The sequence below is a fragment of the Cynara cardunculus genome, assembly GCF_001531365.2.
Source record: "Cynara cardunculus var. scolymus isolate 2C chromosome LG 16, CcrdV1, whole genome shotgun sequence".
Taxonomy (NCBI): Eukaryota; Viridiplantae; Streptophyta; class Magnoliopsida; order Asterales; family Asteraceae; genus Cynara; species Cynara cardunculus.
The window spans coordinates 7,145,859-7,163,324 of record NC_037543.1 but is presented as its reverse complement, the minus strand read 5'-3'; the positions used below and the strand labels follow the sequence as shown (position 1 = coordinate 7,163,324).

General features: G+C 34.4%; 2 protein-coding genes across 3 annotated transcripts; one reads left to right on the top strand and one right to left on the bottom strand.

Moving 5' to 3' along the window:
- Positions 1–3,598: 3,598 nt before the first annotated feature.
- LOC112529742 (cysteine proteinase inhibitor A-like) lies at positions 3,599–7,003 on the bottom strand. 2 transcript variants are annotated; one of them, XM_025141117.1, is made up of 3 exons: positions 6,793–7,003; positions 4,784–4,992; positions 3,599–3,854 (listed from the first exon to the last, which is right to left on the bottom strand). In XM_025141117.1, the coding sequence occupies exons 1-2, from the start codon at positions 6,892–6,894 to the stop codon at positions 4,798–4,800; spliced, it is 297 nt and encodes a 98-aa protein (XP_024996885.1). In that variant the 5' UTR covers positions 6,895–7,003; the 3' UTR covers positions 3,599–3,854; positions 4,784–4,797. The 2 variants fall into 2 exon arrangements, with proteins under 2 accessions (XP_024996885.1, XP_024996886.1); XM_025141118.1 differs by having other exon boundaries at positions 3,599–3,846; positions 6,793–6,978.
- A 9,708-nt stretch (positions 7,004–16,711) lies between these two features.
- On the top strand, positions 16,712–17,092 carry LOC112529673 (cell cycle serine/threonine-protein kinase hsk1). The gene has a single exon (XM_025141012.1). It carries the CDS (start codon positions 16,712–16,714, stop codon positions 17,090–17,092), a length of 381 nt encoding a protein of 126 aa, XP_024996780.1.
- Positions 17,093–17,466: the final 374 nt, after the last annotated feature.

The window sequence follows — 17,466 nt, the reverse complement described above, 5'->3', positions numbered from 1 at the left end:
CGCTGTGCTGCCCATTGCTGCTTCGCCGAACACAGCAGCACCTGCTGCGTTTTTCTGCCTGTTCTCGACCAAACAGCAGCCGCTGTGCTGCCCATCGCTGCATCGCCGAAGACAGCAGCACCTGCTGCGTTTTTCTGCCTATTCCCGACCAAACAGCAGCCGCTGTGCTGCCCTTCGCTGCTTCGCCAAAGACAGCAGCAACTGCTACGTTTTTTTCTGCTTTTCTCGACCAAACAGCAGCCGCTGTGCTGCCATTTACGCCTCGCCAAGACAGCAGTAACTGCTGTATTTTTTTTCTTAGTTTCGCCCGGCCAATCAGTGACCTGCTGAGCTGTCCTTCGTTGCCTCGCCAACCAGCAGCACTGCTGTTTCACCTCTTCGTTTGCTACGCAAAACAGCCGCTTGCAGTGCTGTTCCCTTGTCTTTCTTGCCCAAAACAGCAGCCGATGCTGCGCCACGCGAACCAGCAAACATCGTCAGCAAGCAACAATCCATATTTTGGGATTTCTCCTAAATCCTACAGGTGAGTTCACTCGGTATTTTGTGACTTTATTTTCAGAATGATGTTGTACTTTATGTGTCAAATCCCCTAATGTCTAGAACTTACTTAATATAGGAAAAGTACATAGTTTGGGTCGTTAGTAAATGAACTTAGAAGTCCCGCTGCCCTTTTTAGTGAGGGTTGTTACCGACTCAAGCACTAAGAGAATTATCTAATTCAAGTGTTATCCGCCTGAAAGCCGTAAAGGCCTTGTAAATCGTTACATGGAGTTATTCACTAGTAGTAGGAAATGCTTCGTTACCTTAGGAAATTATTTGAGAATCTTATTGGCAATTACGTTTTTCTCCTTATAATTGGGTCGTTACTTGAAAAACTTATCTTCGGGGTGTAATGTGTTATGGGTTCGGAATTTGTTTTAATCAATTGGTGAAGAGGTTGATGTGATTTGGATTTAGACATTGTGATCATTATGTAACTTCCAAATCCATCTTCTCTTTTGTCCACTCGGAAATAGGCATTGAGATCATTATGTAATTTCCGAGGTAAAGAGCTTAAGATCACGACCGACTACATGACTGGTTAGGTTGATGTCAATGGTTGATAAACCTGTAAGTGATGCTCTGCAACGTTGATCTATGACTTACTTTGTGTTCCGTCGAAATCAACGGTAAATCGGATCTCCCCCGTCATCTTCGGATGATTGGCTCTCCCACGAATTACTTTGGACTTGCTGTTCTGTTTACCAATTTATATATATATATATATATATGCTCATTTTTTCTTGTATATAAGGTTTTATGGTTACACTTATTCTATTGTTTGGACTCACTAGGCGTAAGTCTAACACTTCTTCTTGAAATGGTTTGCTTATCAGGTTCCTTTAGCGGCAGGGTATCGAAGGGTTGAGAAGTTTGTCGTTCGTAAAAGTCTTTTTGTAGTCAAAACACTGGGTGTTTCGAGCGTCGCATTTTCGATGAATTTCGTTTTTGTTAAGGTGGTAGAACACCCATTCTTAATCTAGCCATAGAATTGTTTAGATTAAATAGGTTGTTAATTATCGCCTCATTTCTTTTATTTTGTAAACGCTTTACTTCTCCCCTTTGTTGGGTGATCTTATTTTAAACTTTAAAATTCTTTCCGCTTTGAATTATCTCCCTCCTCGTTATGCTCTCTCACCATTTTTTTAGGGTGTTACAATAGCCATAAATGTTACCTAATAAAATAAGTGAGGATGATCATTCTTGTCATCATAGACGTAACCGGTAATCATTTAGTAAAGTACTCTTCAATTAATCTCCATCGTGTAATTTACACGTTCATAAAAGGAAATCTTATTTCATCCAAATGGATCTATCACATCAAATTCAAATTTTTCAAAGGCTAATGCTATATACATCTTCTTTTATGTCAAAATCAAGTTAATTCAAGCATTAAGAACGTAAAAAATATGTTCTGATGTTGAGATGTGTGTGAAACGTAAATTAATAAGTAGAGGTGCATTTAGTTCACGCAAAAACATTAATCACATTAAATGTCTTTCTGCCAAAATATTGATATCCAATTAACAAATTTATGTTAATTTAATTTAAGTAAAAGTAAAATAAAACATAATTGATATAAAAATGAGCACATGATTGTATGTAGGGGGTGTAACGAGTCGAGCTTTTAACGAACTATTCGAGCTCGAACTCATTTATCTCGAGCTTGAGCTTGATAATTCTCGAGCTTGAGTCAATCTTGAACACAAAATAAGACTTGTCTAACTTAATTTATAACACCAGTGTTCGACTCGGCTCGTTCGAAAACTCAATTAAATACTTGGAATTGAACCGAACTGAGCTATTCGAGCATACCCTTTTTCGAGCCAAATATGCTCATATGTTCATACAAAAATATTAAATTTATCAACATCGAGCCAATAAACATCGCGAGTTCGAGCCGATAAACGAGTATCGAGCTCGAGCTTGAGCCCTACATTGAAAAAGTTATTGAGCTCGAGCCATGCACTATTTTCTCAAGCCGAGCTCGAATAACCCCTGCTAGTGTTTGGTGGAGCCATGCACTAGTATCAACCTACATCACCTTGTTCCCTTCTGGTGTTTGGTGGCATTGGTTTTAGTTTAGGTTACCAATTTTGTTACTGGTTTTGATTTGGGTTACCAATTTTTTTGGTTTTGGTTTCGGTTACTGATTTTGCTTTAGGTTTTGGTTTGGATTATCAATTTCGTTCCTGGTTTTGATTTGGGTTACCGATTTTGTTTTTGGTTTTGCTTTGAGTTACCGATTTTGTTTCTGGTATTGATTTGGGCTACCAACTGCTTACTTCCCTTTTCTACTCTTATCAGAAAACTATTATTTTATGGGATCCTTTTAGATTTTGTGATCCAACTTGTTTTGAAAGTTGAATCAAGATTCAAGCAGGCTAAACGCACACATAGGTATCACTTGCATTGCTTATGTCAATGGAATTTTGTTAAGGATTCAATTGGTAACTAACTTCAACGATTTGTTTATTCTTCTTGATCTCTACATCATTTCGCTTACAATTAACACTTATGACTTCACCATCCATTCATGCCCACAATCTGTTTGTTTTTATTCCTCTTCATTGAAATTGATTATGTAAAGTAGTTTTCCATCTGTTTTTTTAACTTTTAAGTCGATGGGTTTAAAGAAGATGGGTTTGCCTATAGCTCGATTTGGTCGACAAGTGAAAAGGTCATATGGGGTTTTTATAAAGTTCGCATCAGTGGCAATCTTGGGATTGTGTTTTGTGTTTGTTTGGTATATGTTTTGTTCTTAAGCTTTCTCTCACATCTCAAAGAAGCACTTTTGGTTTATGAACGCTTTGCTGTATTTTCCTTTTGTTTTATAAAATTGCCTGGTTTCCGTTCAAAAAAAAAAAAAGAAGCACTTTTGGTGAAATGGCAGATCCATTTCAGAAAGGAGGCAAATAAGAAAGTTAGAAAGCGCATTCCTTGTATTGACATTGAAACCACTTCAAAACAAATGAAAAGTTATCGCCATCATGAGAGGAGTTGTCCCAAGACTCCCTTAATGTGCCTTGTTATTGAACTATAATAGTAGCACGTGATAACAGGTGTAACAGAGCCTCCAAAAAAATTAGGACGGCCCTGGTTGGTTCATTCAATGTCGCAAATAATGTGGTTTCAGAAACACATGCTACGAATGTACAACCAAAGCCGATACTTAAAAACCAAATTTATTATTTCAGAAACACATGTTACGAACGTACGCCCTCTTTCCTAACACGGAGAGCTACGAATATTTATTATTCACATTCATAAATCACGGATATGGCGGTTGTCTCCTCACACACGCACCTGCATCACTAATATTTAAAAAAAAATTACATATTACCCTCCAGTGATACATAGTTGTTCGACAAAAATAAGCTATCTTATTTTTCACATATACACTTATAAGCTAACTTATTAAAATAACATTTTAATAATTTTTATCACTTTTTCTAATAATAACCTTCATTAATATTAATTATTATTTATTACTATTAATTATAAATAAATATTAATAAAATTTAACTAGTACTAATATTAACTATTAATAAATATCAATTTTAATATAAATCGAAATTAATTGTTCATTATACATTATACATTAAAATATATTATTTATTAATTATTTACAATAACTTTTTTTTATATTTAGTTATCAAAACGCAAACATAACAATTTTTAAAATAAATTATGTAACAAAAAAATTAAAGTTTTACTTATTTTGTTTTATTGATGATCAAATATGTTAAATAATTTGAATAAAATATTTAATTTAATTACTGAATAGATTTAAAAAAAATTATTAATGAATTAAAATATGTAAGGTAGAGCATTTTTATTTTTATATGTAATGGTTTTTTAAAATCATAGATAATATATTTTTTCTAAAATTTGTTTTGGCAAATCAAATATTATAGTATATAATAATCAATTTAAAATTCTTTTGATAAATATATTCTATTTTTAACTTTTTTACCATCTTATCTTATTTGTATTAGTTAATATATTATATTATTAGAGATTTGTTTAAATTACATCTTGAAATATTATAATTAATTAATTTTTCAAGATATCCTTTTTGGTCATTTTACGTTTTTATCGGCTAGTTTTTGCCAAACATGATTTGTTCATCGGCTAGCGTATCAGCTAGTTTGCCAAACATAGCCTCAGTAATGATTTAACTAACAAATAATCATAAAAAATAGCAGTTCAAAATGGTAAGAGAAAATGTAATGTAATGTACCCCATGCATGGAAGTTAAGCTGAAGATGCAGCATCAAGAAGCTTGAATTCCTGCAATTCTTGGAAATTCATCCATGGCTTAACCCACACCTTGGCTTCATAAGTTTTCTTGGCACCCCCATCATTGGCTTCCAGTGTGATATAGTACATGGTACCTGCTACCACCTGCTGCTTTGTATTTACTACCTTCACAAACTCCAGCAGTGCATTCTGCAAAACATAATCCATCATTTCCTTGCTACTTATACTGGACACAATTATTCACAACAACTCCATAAATAACTGAAGTATAAGCAATTAGACAGAGTAACAAGCTTAACATCAAATATAACAAGTACATGACGGCGTCATTTTTTACCAATCGAAGAGCATTAAATTTGCTTTTTAGCTACTTAAGTTGCAGCATAAGAAGCATACCGAAACTTCAGTTGTCAAAATCCACCTTCTTGTTTGTCCTCTATCGGTTATGATGGTATTTTCATTTTGAATCTCGAATAACCACTTTGAATTTCAAAATTAATATGAATAAGTTCAAATTGGTGACTGTCAAATAAGTACAAAAAAATGATGTTAAAGAAGGAGACAATTATATGTTTAGAAAATACAGTATGGACCTTCAAAGTAGAATGGTGACGAAATAAGATCAGAGGGAGGGATTGCTTTGCTTATTGAACAAACAAACAAACACATAAAAGTTCGATGGGAGTTATTTAAATCAATAGTTGATATACAAAGTCATTAATCAACCTCCACAGTATTTTTAACAAGTGTGTGTTTGAAGTTTTCCTTGAACTTCACCTTGGAATAAGGTCAACCTTAACTAATGTAAAGGTTTATTGGGGTTAAAGCAACGCTTGAGAAAGCAGCTGATCCATATTAATAGGAAATGAATTGGGATAATGTGGAACACACACTTTATGTGGGGGAGAAGAACATAAATAAGATGCATAAAGATGTAAAGAAGGCACTCACTAAAACAAAAAAAACACCAATTCAAAACCAAGCCAAATGGACTCGATATGTCCCACTCAGAAGTATACTGGGGGTGGGATGTACACAAACTTGTCCTCTATCCGAAAGGATAGGGCGCCTAATTGGGTGAATACCTCCAGCATGTGAAGAAGTGTGACAATTCCTGAGAATAGAACTATAAACGCATAATAGACATTTCCTGCGTCTATAGTTCTATTCTCAAAATTATCCCAATAAGAAATTTGTGAACTCAAAGCTGATAGGGTTGAATTATTGTATTCGGAAAGTCCTTTCCGACATGATCTTGAGTTTTATCCAGTCCTATACACAGTCCCTAACAGTCCACACCCAAGCAAGGCAACAAGAGGGGGCATTCTTGGGCCGTCCAAGAATAACGATACAATACATAACTACGGACACCATATCCTTGGATAGATAGTACCAAACCAAACAAGCTTGAGGTGCGGTCTGGGGTGAGATGTATGCATACATGTCCCCTACCCTCAAAAGAGTAGAGCAACTGTTCCACCTTTTCTCCTTGATTCTAAAATAGAAGGGATTATAAGTCACAAACAATCATCCTAATCGTATAAAACTACTTGGATCACTCATGTTCTAAAATAATCGTCCTACACAACACAAATTGGTCAAAGTATATGTACATATATGCATAGTTGGATAACAATCCATTACCAGAGTGTTCATCCACCACATTCCAACAGTCTAAAATTAATCAGATAGCTTATTCTTTCTAATTCGAAAAAACACTTCCGACTCATGGCTTTTCTCCTACCAAAATCAAATTTCTTCCATCGACGAAAACAGGAGATCTAAGATGCAAGTCACTTGCATACAAGCTGTTTATAGAATATTGAACATGTATGGATGTGCATAATCCTCATGAAACACGCAGTCGCAGAGCTAAAACTAACGTAAACCAACGATTACGATGTGAAAAACCAAACAATCGGACCATCAAAAACCCACGATTAGAAAACTTGCGTTTCAAACTGAAGAAAGATGATGAGAAAACAATACCTGCTTCTTGTTGTGTTCATCAACAGCGAATCGAGCAAGGGTATCGATTTCAAGGCTGTTTTCAACGCCCTTAGATTCGCTAATTCCTCCAAGAACTGCCATTTTTGTTACTAGTAACCCTAAATCTCAGCAAACGTGAAAAAGGACAGATGTGTTACTTGATCAAACCGATATGTGTATATATAGTTGAGAATGGAGAAATAAAGATCGACCATGGTTTCCTGGCCGTTGAAATTCATGAAACCAAGGGGCTCTTTACCTTTGACTTGTTACCTCTGACCAAGAAAACCTCTTACCCCATTAAGAGATAGGGTTGTTTACTCAATCTTTTTTATTTATCAAGGGCTTATTTCAACTCGTGTGTTATGATTCTTTCCCGCCCCCATTCGTTTCGCTCACAACAATCCTATTAATTTTTCGGACGAAAAAACATTTTCTTATGGAATACAAGGGCCTATTTTTGTATGCACTGATTTCGAAACCTTATGCTTTCTTAAAATGTCCTTTTTTGAACTTGTTAGTAGTAGGTGTTTATGGAAGATTACTCGCATTGGCTTTCTATCCAAGTAGGAAAGTTCTTGAGCAATCTTATCCATAAGCTTACATAAACCGTGGATCAACACTGTGAATGCAATGTTTTTATTGATTAGCACAAACAGTTACTAGTATTCTGTTATGTATCTTGAATGTGTGTTTTAGCTATAACTTAGCAAATGGCAACCTCTAATCGTTGTTGACTGCTTGTCTTACCTATCGACACTCAAGCCTGTTTATCCTGCTTTCTTTCCTTTATAAGACTRGAAGAGATAGAAGGCTCTCCTGTCTTTGCCCATTGATCAATCGATTCTTCGCGTCCTGCCAGTTCACTAAGTAGACTCACTCTACCTAGGGGCAACAAAGGACTTCAATGGATGGACTCGATCGAATGGCCAACCACTTTCCATTTTTGTGTATGAAGTTGACCCCTACATGATTGATAATGACTTTGTGTTTGTATTCCTGCCTGAAAAAAGTATATGCATCCTGAAGGTATGACTACTTAGCTTTGCCAGAATAGTTATTTTCAAGATAGGTTGTTTGCCATATATGTTTACACCAAAATTGTGATATAGTGTTGTAGCCTTTAATCTTGATATGCGTATGCCCCCTAACTCAGAAGGTAAATTTGGTGTGTGCTTTATAACTTAGAAAATGAATTCCGCTTTAGGAGTGTGGAACTTATTAGCTTATTATCAACCTTCTCTAAAAGAGCTTAGTCTGTAGAATGTGTGTGAGTACAATTGTGTTTCTCTTGTATTCATCTATATGATACCTAAAAGATATGTAATCAGTAAAAATATTGTGTTGAGCTATAGTTTAATGTTAACTGAGCACCTAATGTTCTTCTAAAAAAAAAAAAAAAGGAAACGTGAAGCTTGATTTCTCAAGAGATTGGTCACCTTGTTTATATTTAGAAGATATAAGTAGATAACTGATGGATATGGTTCATGTGATTCTTTCAAATGATAGTGCTGCTTGTTTTCCCAAGTTAGTTGGCATAACTTTGGTAAAAAGAGGCTTAAACAGAACCATGGAGAGGTAATAGTATGTCAATTTCCTTGAACTTACATGACCACTTCTTTTATGGCCCACTTGTTCTTTTACCAATTTAATTATTTGACAAAATACTGATTAATAGTTCTCCCCATCAAATTGCAGACCAGGTCGTTCTTAGTAATATCCTTATCATTTTTACTTTGTTATAAATTTGCATCTCAGTTTTCACTCTGAATTATCCAAGGAAAGTATATATAAAATTAATTGCAAAAAAAAAATGGTAGATATTTTTCATCGGATTAATTTCCGAATCTTTAAAAAGACCAAGAAAGATTGCTAGTTTTTTTTTGGGATGTGATCTTTTTATGTTATACCATGATGCCCTAACGTATTAAGAGATTGTTTACCATTACCTAAATAAACTTTTACGAGGCAATAATCATATCTTCCTAGTGTTTGAAATTCATGATTTGTTGCTTAATTTTTCTAGATATGGCAAACTTTGGTGAATCTTCATAATTGAAAAATCTTAGAGGTGATTGGAAAAAAGAAAACGTGGTGAAAACATTTATCGAATCTTGTTTGCATGAGATCTCCTTAAATTGACGAGACGGGTGTAGCCTTAAGGCGGTTTCTTGGAAGAATGTAGCAGAAACACTACAAAAGAATCATAATTTTATCGTTGAACAACGGAAAATGAAAAACCATCATGATTACCTTAAAGGAAAATATGGAGCATAGATAAAGTTAAGAAACAAAATGGGTAACGTTTATGATTCATCGACAAACATGTTTAATCTATCAGAAGAGGAACGACAGATGGAAATGAAGGTCACATTCCATCTTTTTCTATTTTGAATATTCTTAAATTCTTCGTATATATACTTATAAGTTTTTTATAAACAACAAAACAAATTTGTTGAGAAGTTGCGGATTGCACGTCTTCCCTTTCCTGAACTTTGCATTCAACTGTTTGATGGTGTTGCTTCCACCAATGTTGGAACTTGGGGACAACTGCTACCGTTCCAAACCCTTCTAGTGTGACTCCTGAAATTGTTGAAGGTTATGATATACAAGACTACTAAAATTTAACACAAGAAACATTCTTTTTCGTCCCTGGCCTCAAAGGAAAAAACAAAGAAGAAAACAACATTTGGTAAATGAGAATGATTTGGTAAAGATTATGACACATGTAAAGAGATCTTGAACAAACTAGGGGAGAATGAGATGGATCTTTGCATGGATAAGTTGGAAACACTTGAGTGAGAGCAAACCGCATTGTATGACATAGCACTTTACGTATTCAACAAAGCAACTATAGGAAAATTTGGTTACGCTTGAACAAGGAGAGATGTGAGGGGTGAGTCAAATTTACAAGTCGTAAGCTCGGTCTTTTTTAGTTAGAAGCAATGTTTTGTTTGAACAATGTTTTTTAGATGATCTTTTTTAGGATATTTTTCTTTGGATGGTATTACTATTGATTAAATTTGAATAAATGGTTATTTCAATTTGACATGATGTGTCTTTTAAGTTGATGTTTTATTTTTATTTTTTATATTGGTCGTTTAAACTTGATGTTATATCTATGATATACTTGAAAAATAAGATGATGTTCTTTTGTGTTTATATTTGCAACGTCATACAAGGATCAAAACAAAATCATTCTGATTGTAGTTATTATATATTGGTATTTGAGAAGACGAGCTTCAACAAGGATAGAAATGGTAAGAGATAACACTTCAGTTTGACTTGGACATGCATATACGCAAGAATCATTAAGTGGATCCAATATGTAATGTGTAACACCCCCGTCATGCATGGTTAAAGACGAAAGATGCCACAATTGTTTAAAAAAAATATATAATTCAACACATTATATAAAACAAAGCAGCTAATATAATTTACCAAAAGATAATTACATAACCACAAACGGAGATTACAACGAGTATCAAAATACAGTCTCAAAATACAAGTATATCTACATTAGTCATCAAACGTTCAACAAAAGTATGTCCTAATGGGTTATCTTCAATATTTTCATCTTCGTAGCTCTCATCCCAAAATCCCTGTTAAGTCATGTACCTGCGAGGACAAAGAAAATCTCGGTTGAGCATAATGCTCAGTGAACGGATAATAATACTAAACCATGAATATGAGATAACAAGTTCAAAATCAATTTATAACGTTAAGTGATAATCCTAAAGAAAGTCAAAATGCCTCGAAGGCATGTCAAGGATCTGAAGACCAAACCGCATCACGAGGACACATTGTTCCCAAAGGATGATCAGTCCGTTCGGGCATGAATGAGGAAAGAGGTGCGAGCACAATACAACAATCCTCTCCGTGGATTTAATCATGGCTACAATTTATTATTTGGTAACGGCTCCTAGTTATGATCCATATGCCCTCTATTCGACCGGTACATAGGAATAGAAGAGATAAGAGATAAAGGTTCTAAACTTAAGCATTGACTTGTCACTAACATGATCTTGCTTATCATAGAAATATGCTAGACCACTCTTGATTTTGGCGGGGATCTGAGCGTTAATGATCTCAGTGGCCTTGAAAGAGGCTTTAAACTATCCTTCAATGGTAGCCTTTTCAGCCTTGAGTTCAGCAATTTCTTGCTTACGCTAAAAGATAGCCTGCTAGCGTTCAATGCTGATAGTTTGGTTTACAATGACGTGATTCTTAAGATTTTCTTCAATCTTAGTCAGCTCTTTGGTTTTAGAGTGGCATTTCTCTAGTTGTTCTTGTAAATCAAGATTAAGCTTCGGATTTGCCATTCAGAGCATTATAAAGATCCACAGTCAGCATATCACAAGTAAAAGTAGAAGGGTCATTCATAATGCATATATGAGTAGAGGTTGATGGAGAGAGATTATTGAAGGATGATGTCTCAGAAAGTTCATCCTTGACATCCTTAGCCATAAGACAAAGATAGGCCATCTCTTCCTCATCTGAGGATGATTCTTCAGATGAATCAACCCAATCATGTTCTTCAGCGATAAGACCTTTGCCTTTACGCTGGAGATTCTTCATCTTCTTATACTTCTCCTTCAGTGTAAGATATTTGTCGTTTTTAGGTCTGAAGGAAGATGATATGTTTGAAGATGGCTTTGCAGCTTTCTTTAACCTTCATCCACTTGCAAAGTGTCCTTTGCGTTGACAGTTAAAACAGTTAGTTGAGGCCTTGTCAATAAGATTGATTTTGTCTTGTCAGCGATTGTCAAAGAAGGAGATATGCGGAAATTAATTTTTATGGCAAACCATCTGAAAGAGTTTGTAAGGAGGTCAAGTGACTCATCAAACTCTGATAATTAGCATCTGTTAAGTCCTCAGAGTTAGAAGAATCTAACATAATGATAGCAAGAGAAGAAGAAGGAGTAGGAGAAATAGAAGGATTAGCTGAAGGGTTTTCAAAGATCAAAGCTAAAGGAAAACTTTTCATTTTTCTTTAATCTTTAAGAAGATTCTTCTTCAGCTGATGAGATTGCTCATGATTAAGCAATATCCTATAAAGAAAGCTGAGGGAAAGGGATGACATATCCTTAGACATCTTGAGACACATGGTATAATTATACCACGATTCTCGCAAACATTCTAAGAACTTTGTCAGGGTCTCAGAGTTGAAATATTCTCTTCCAATTGTCCTTAAATCAATAAAAAGATAATTAAAATGTTGATGTACTTCAGACAATGATTCATATTTTCTACAGAGAAAATTTTCATATTTCCCACATGGTTTTCGAGGTTTTTAACTTCATGTAAGTCCTCAATGATCAATCTTCAAGATAAAACCCTAAGCAATTCATGGCAGATCTATGATTTAACATTAAGAACTCTATGAAGAAGATGAGAGAGAAAGTCAAAGTGGTCAAACTTTCTATACGTGACTGATTATATAATTGAGTTAATTCAAAATTACAAAGAACAAATCCTATTTATAGGGTCAAACATGAAAGCCACTAGTCAAAGTCAAACTTTACATAAAAGTCAAACAAGGTGACTTTTACAATTATAGACAAAATTAATTTTCAAGACGAATACAATTTAACACTGAATTTCAGTCCTAACATTCTCCCCCTTTGTATTCAGGCTTGAAAGAATTTACACACTTTGAGTCTCATTTGAACTTTGTCGCTAAAAGCTCTTTATGACTTCTTCAGAAACTTCAAAACAATCTTCACTTGAAATCTTCAGACAATCTTTTGTTGAGAAAAATCTTCTAACATTCTCCCCCTCGAATATAGAATAGCAATGATCTTCTCTTTTGACAATGTAGAACAGTATCAGCAAAAATCTTCAGAAACAATCTACAGGATGTGATCTTTAAAGAATCTCTTCAGATAACGAATACAGACAATCTCTTCAAAACTAAACATTCTCTTCGATGAGAAATTTTTATCAGTAAACTGTTGTAAGGATGATCTTCACATTCAAAAACTCTCAGACATTGTAGTACAAGAATAATCTTCAGTAATTATCTCTAGTCACACTCCTTTTGAGTCTGTTGCCGACTTTGATGTTACTCCTCCTTTATCTTTACAACATATTCCCCTTATATCGTTCAGAATTGGTCATTTCATTCATTATTACATACTCGCCCTTATGATGAAATAAGAATCAATTACATCATACTTAAGAATGAATGAAATTTTCCGCGAAAGCCGTCAATTCATGAAATTGTAAGTAGATCTTTTCAAATCCACTTGTATAATCTTTTCAGATTTAGAGGAAATGGGAAAATAACTACCAATTTCAACCTATGAAATTGTTTTCAATCTTATAAAAAATTGGCCTGTGAGTATAACAGATATACTCAGCACAATAGATGTACTATATATATGAGACTTTATGAGGTTCATCTCACCAAGTCTTCCATTCAATCATCGATAGCTTAATAATAGCATATCTATGAATGTTTCGACAAAATAACATATAAAATGCAAAATCTGTGTAGTGTAGAAAGATAAAGCAACAAATGCTTCTGTTTAGGCTCAAAATGGTAAACCGTGTGGACTACAAAAATTTATCAGACTCAATTAGTGATCAAAAAGACTTGAAAGGGGGACATATATCCTTCTGATTCAATACAGCTTTCTCCGAATGAGAAACTGATAGATTGTGAGCTGCGTGCCCAAGTGTTATTGAAACACTTATCTGTTGAGAGATGAATGAGTAGCTGGTGGGGTTGTGACAAGAATTGGCCTGGGCTTTGCCTTTTTCAATATTAGTCTCGAAAGAATTGAGAACTAATAGATTATGTGATATGCCCGATAATTTGAAGTTTGGAACAGGATTCTATTAATCTTTTAATCCTGACACAACTCTCGTCAATTCTTTTGGCTCACATTAACTACCCCTCTCCTTTTCATTTTAAGCTCAGCACACAAACCCTTTTGTATTTAAAGCTCACTCAGATATGGTTGTCCTCTTGGGTAGGTCTGTCGGTTCTGACATTCCATAGAGTTATTTCTGTGAAGCACTCAGTCCCTCCTAAATTATTGTAAGCTTAGTTGATCACGGTTGATCAAAAATATTACTTTTGTAAAGCATAATGATCAGATAAAATTGATCAAGAAAAATATATCGTTTAAGCACAAACAATGAAGGAGTGATTTACGAAACCAGATTATTCAGTGTATAAGAGAAATGAACGAAGATCTGTAAGTACGAGTTACAGAATTTGAATATTCAAAGAATTATAGAATGTATATCAATCAAAGTAAAAAAATCAGAAAACAAACTTTGAATACTAACGAGCGTATTATTACCGAAAATGATATTATTATAAGAGACGTGATAATAACAGTTTGAAGAATAGCTGAAACAGGTACTGAAGTTATGTACGATGAGAAATTATGCAAGTAAAATATCAGGAAATAGCTGTTCAGAAAATGTACTCGTTTTCCCAAAAAAAAACAACCCATTTTCCAAAAACATTTATTCAAATTTTCTAGAGACTCCCCTCAGAAAGTAGATTTAAATAATGTTTCAGTTCAACTCAAAAAGTTAAAAAAAATTGGAAACATATTTAGCACGGGTCCTAAACTGAGTGTTTAGAAACCATAATGTTTAAGCTCGGGTCCTGAACTGATATATTCAGAAGCCTTGTTTAGACAGTGTATAACTCCCCCTGAATTTGTGCATCATTGGCATGTTATTCTGATTAGCACGATAATGACACACTTGCAAAATAAGATCAAACAGATTTTGGTACCCAAATAAACTTGGGTCCTTCTTTGTTAGTATCAGGTTGCGAGATGTTATAACTTCCAAACCATCTATTTTTATTAGATATGTTCTTTTTCGCGCTTTTAACATGATGATTATATACAGAATAAGATCCATACCAGTTATTGTTATGGTACTTGTTATTATTTTTCCAACTTTTCTGAAATCTGTTGTCTACATTCCATCTATTGTACCTCCTCCTGTTCACAAAATCAGTATTCTTGCATGTGGTGGAGCACATGATCCTTTCCTTGCTAAAATTTATCAAGTCAGAATTGGATCTCACAAAACAAGGAAGATTATTAGTAACAACAGACTTATGAGACAAAGCGGAATCAACTTTATTGACCCAAACATGTTTGTCTTTTGAAAAATAATTGGGTGATCCAATGACATACCCTACTGATTTGAAGAACGAGAATAGTTCTTAGAAACAGTTGATTTAGGACTGCTAGAATAACTGTTAGATTTAACACTAGAACAGTCATAAAGCTAGTTTTACACTGTGATTGAGAACCAGTTGGGCTTTTATCACATGAAAAGTCTTTTACTTTCTTTAATAAATGGTCTCTTTCATCAGCAACTAAAACGTATTTCTTTTTCAGTTCAGTTCTCATGTTCAATTCAGTTACAAGTTCTGTTTCTAGATCAGACAATTTATTTGCAGTATCCAAAAACTTACCTTCTAATTCCTTCTTTAACTTTTCAAATACTTTCCTTTCTTTCTCAAATTTCTTTCTCTCTTCGTCTGAACTTTCCTTCTCATTTTTTGAAGCAATGTCAAGCCATTTCTTTTTCTCTGTAAGCTCTTTGGCAATTGCAACATTTTTTTTGATAGTGTTTTTCTTTTCAAGAACAAACACTCTCTTCTCTTCATCTAATGCTTTCTTCTTCTGAACAATGCTGTCAGACAATTCCAAATTCTTTCTTTGATATTCTTCTTCATACTCTTTCTTCTCTTTATCAAACTTGGATCATTCCAAGATGATAACTTGTTCAAAATCTGATATTTGTTTTGAAAGCAATGTGACATTCAGCTCTAATGTTTTTATCTTGCTTTCAAACACTTTCTTTTCAGCATCAAACCTCTTTTCAGTTTCTAAAACATTATTTCTCTCTTGATCCAGTAATTTCCTAACATCAATCAATTCACTTTCAGATTTATGCAGTTTAGCTGTTAAGTTTTCAATTTGTTTCTTCAATTTCAAATTATCTTGAGAACCTGAAACATTATTCATTAATTCATTCAGCTTTTGTTGCAAAATCTTCTTCTCTTCCTTCTCTCTTTCATTATAATCAGTTAGACAAATTGTCTACCTTATGTTCTTGTTAAACTCAGAATTTAGTTTATCGTATTTTTCTTTAAGCTCTTTATATTCTATCTCATAATATACTGCCATTTCAGAAATAGATTGATCAAAGGATCTAATGCAGTGAAATCAGTTAAAAGAAATCAAAAAACTGATAAGCTCAAAAAAACACAAAAATTGTTGAGGAAACCAAAAAACAAAGAAAAACTGTCAAAATCAGTAAAAACAGTCAAAAACTATTGAAAATAGTTAAAAACTGTTAAAAAACAGTCAGAAACGGTTAAAATTGATTAAAAACAGTTTACACGATCCAAATTAGTTTAAAATTCTCAAAACAGTTTAAAAACAGATAAAATCCTAAAAAACAAACAAATAAAAAGAGATAGACTGAAAAACAAGATAAAATATGATAAAAAAATGAATCAAGCCCAAGATGGAATCAAACCAAAACCAAAACAGTTGGGCCACAAAACCTGATAGACCAAAGAAAGCCCAAAAAGAATGGACCTTTGAATTGGATTAAACTAGCCCAAGACTTTCCAAAATTAGATTAAAATCAGACACAAAGATGTAATATGACAARGTCTTTTATCCGATTATTGAATCCGGATGAAGTGGTGTTCGAGGAAGGAACTAAACCGGGTGAATAGGTTACCAAGAAAACTAAGTCGCTGGCCAAGGATAGTAAGTTGCTTGGCCGAGAGTCACTCAATCTGGACAAGGCAATGTCCGGATTAGAATACGAGATAACCACCAGAGTTCCTTCGGCTGAACGGTTAAGGGAGCCTATTCCCTGCAAAGGTAGAAAAGAACTGCTCAACTTGGTACATGAAGCAATGCAGGCTCCTGATCATGAAGCAACAAACAATCCAACTTCAAAAAGAAAGAGGGCTGCTGCTCCTCCAGCAAAATCAGATAAGAAGTTTATCTATCTCACTCCAATGCCTTTGCAATCCACTGGAGTTGTTGTTGCTGGCTCTGGCTTACTTAAGAACAAAGGGGAAGGGAAACAAAGGAAAAAAGGACCTTGTGTTGGTACAAAGGGTTTCAGGGCTCCAGAGGAATTGATTAAATCTACACACCAAGATCCCAAGGTTGATATATGGTCTGTTGGGGTCACTTTACTCTACTTCATCATTGGAAGAACACCCTTTGTTGGAGACCCAGATCAGAACATAAAAGAGATTGTAAAGTTAAGGGGCAGTGAAGATCTATGAGAGCACAGACAGAAGAGTGGAAGGAATCATCTACAGAAGATGATGATGAGGGTAGATGGCATCATTTAACTCATATCAACTCAGATGACAATGAAGATGGACAGGAGACAACAGTCGTCAATTATGTTGAAATCGAACAATGAAGGCTAAAAACAGTCTCTGTTTGAGCTAAGATATCAAGAACAAATCGGATACTGTTATGCAAGGTAAGTCTATGGATGAATCTGCGCGATATATCCAAATCTCAAAATTTTATGAAGCCCAAATCGATTACTGTGAAATGCGATTTATGTTGAAATTGAACAAAGTCAGTGAGCGATTTAGGTTTCGATTATGCGATGTCAATGTCCGATTTAGCAAAAACCCAGCAACCT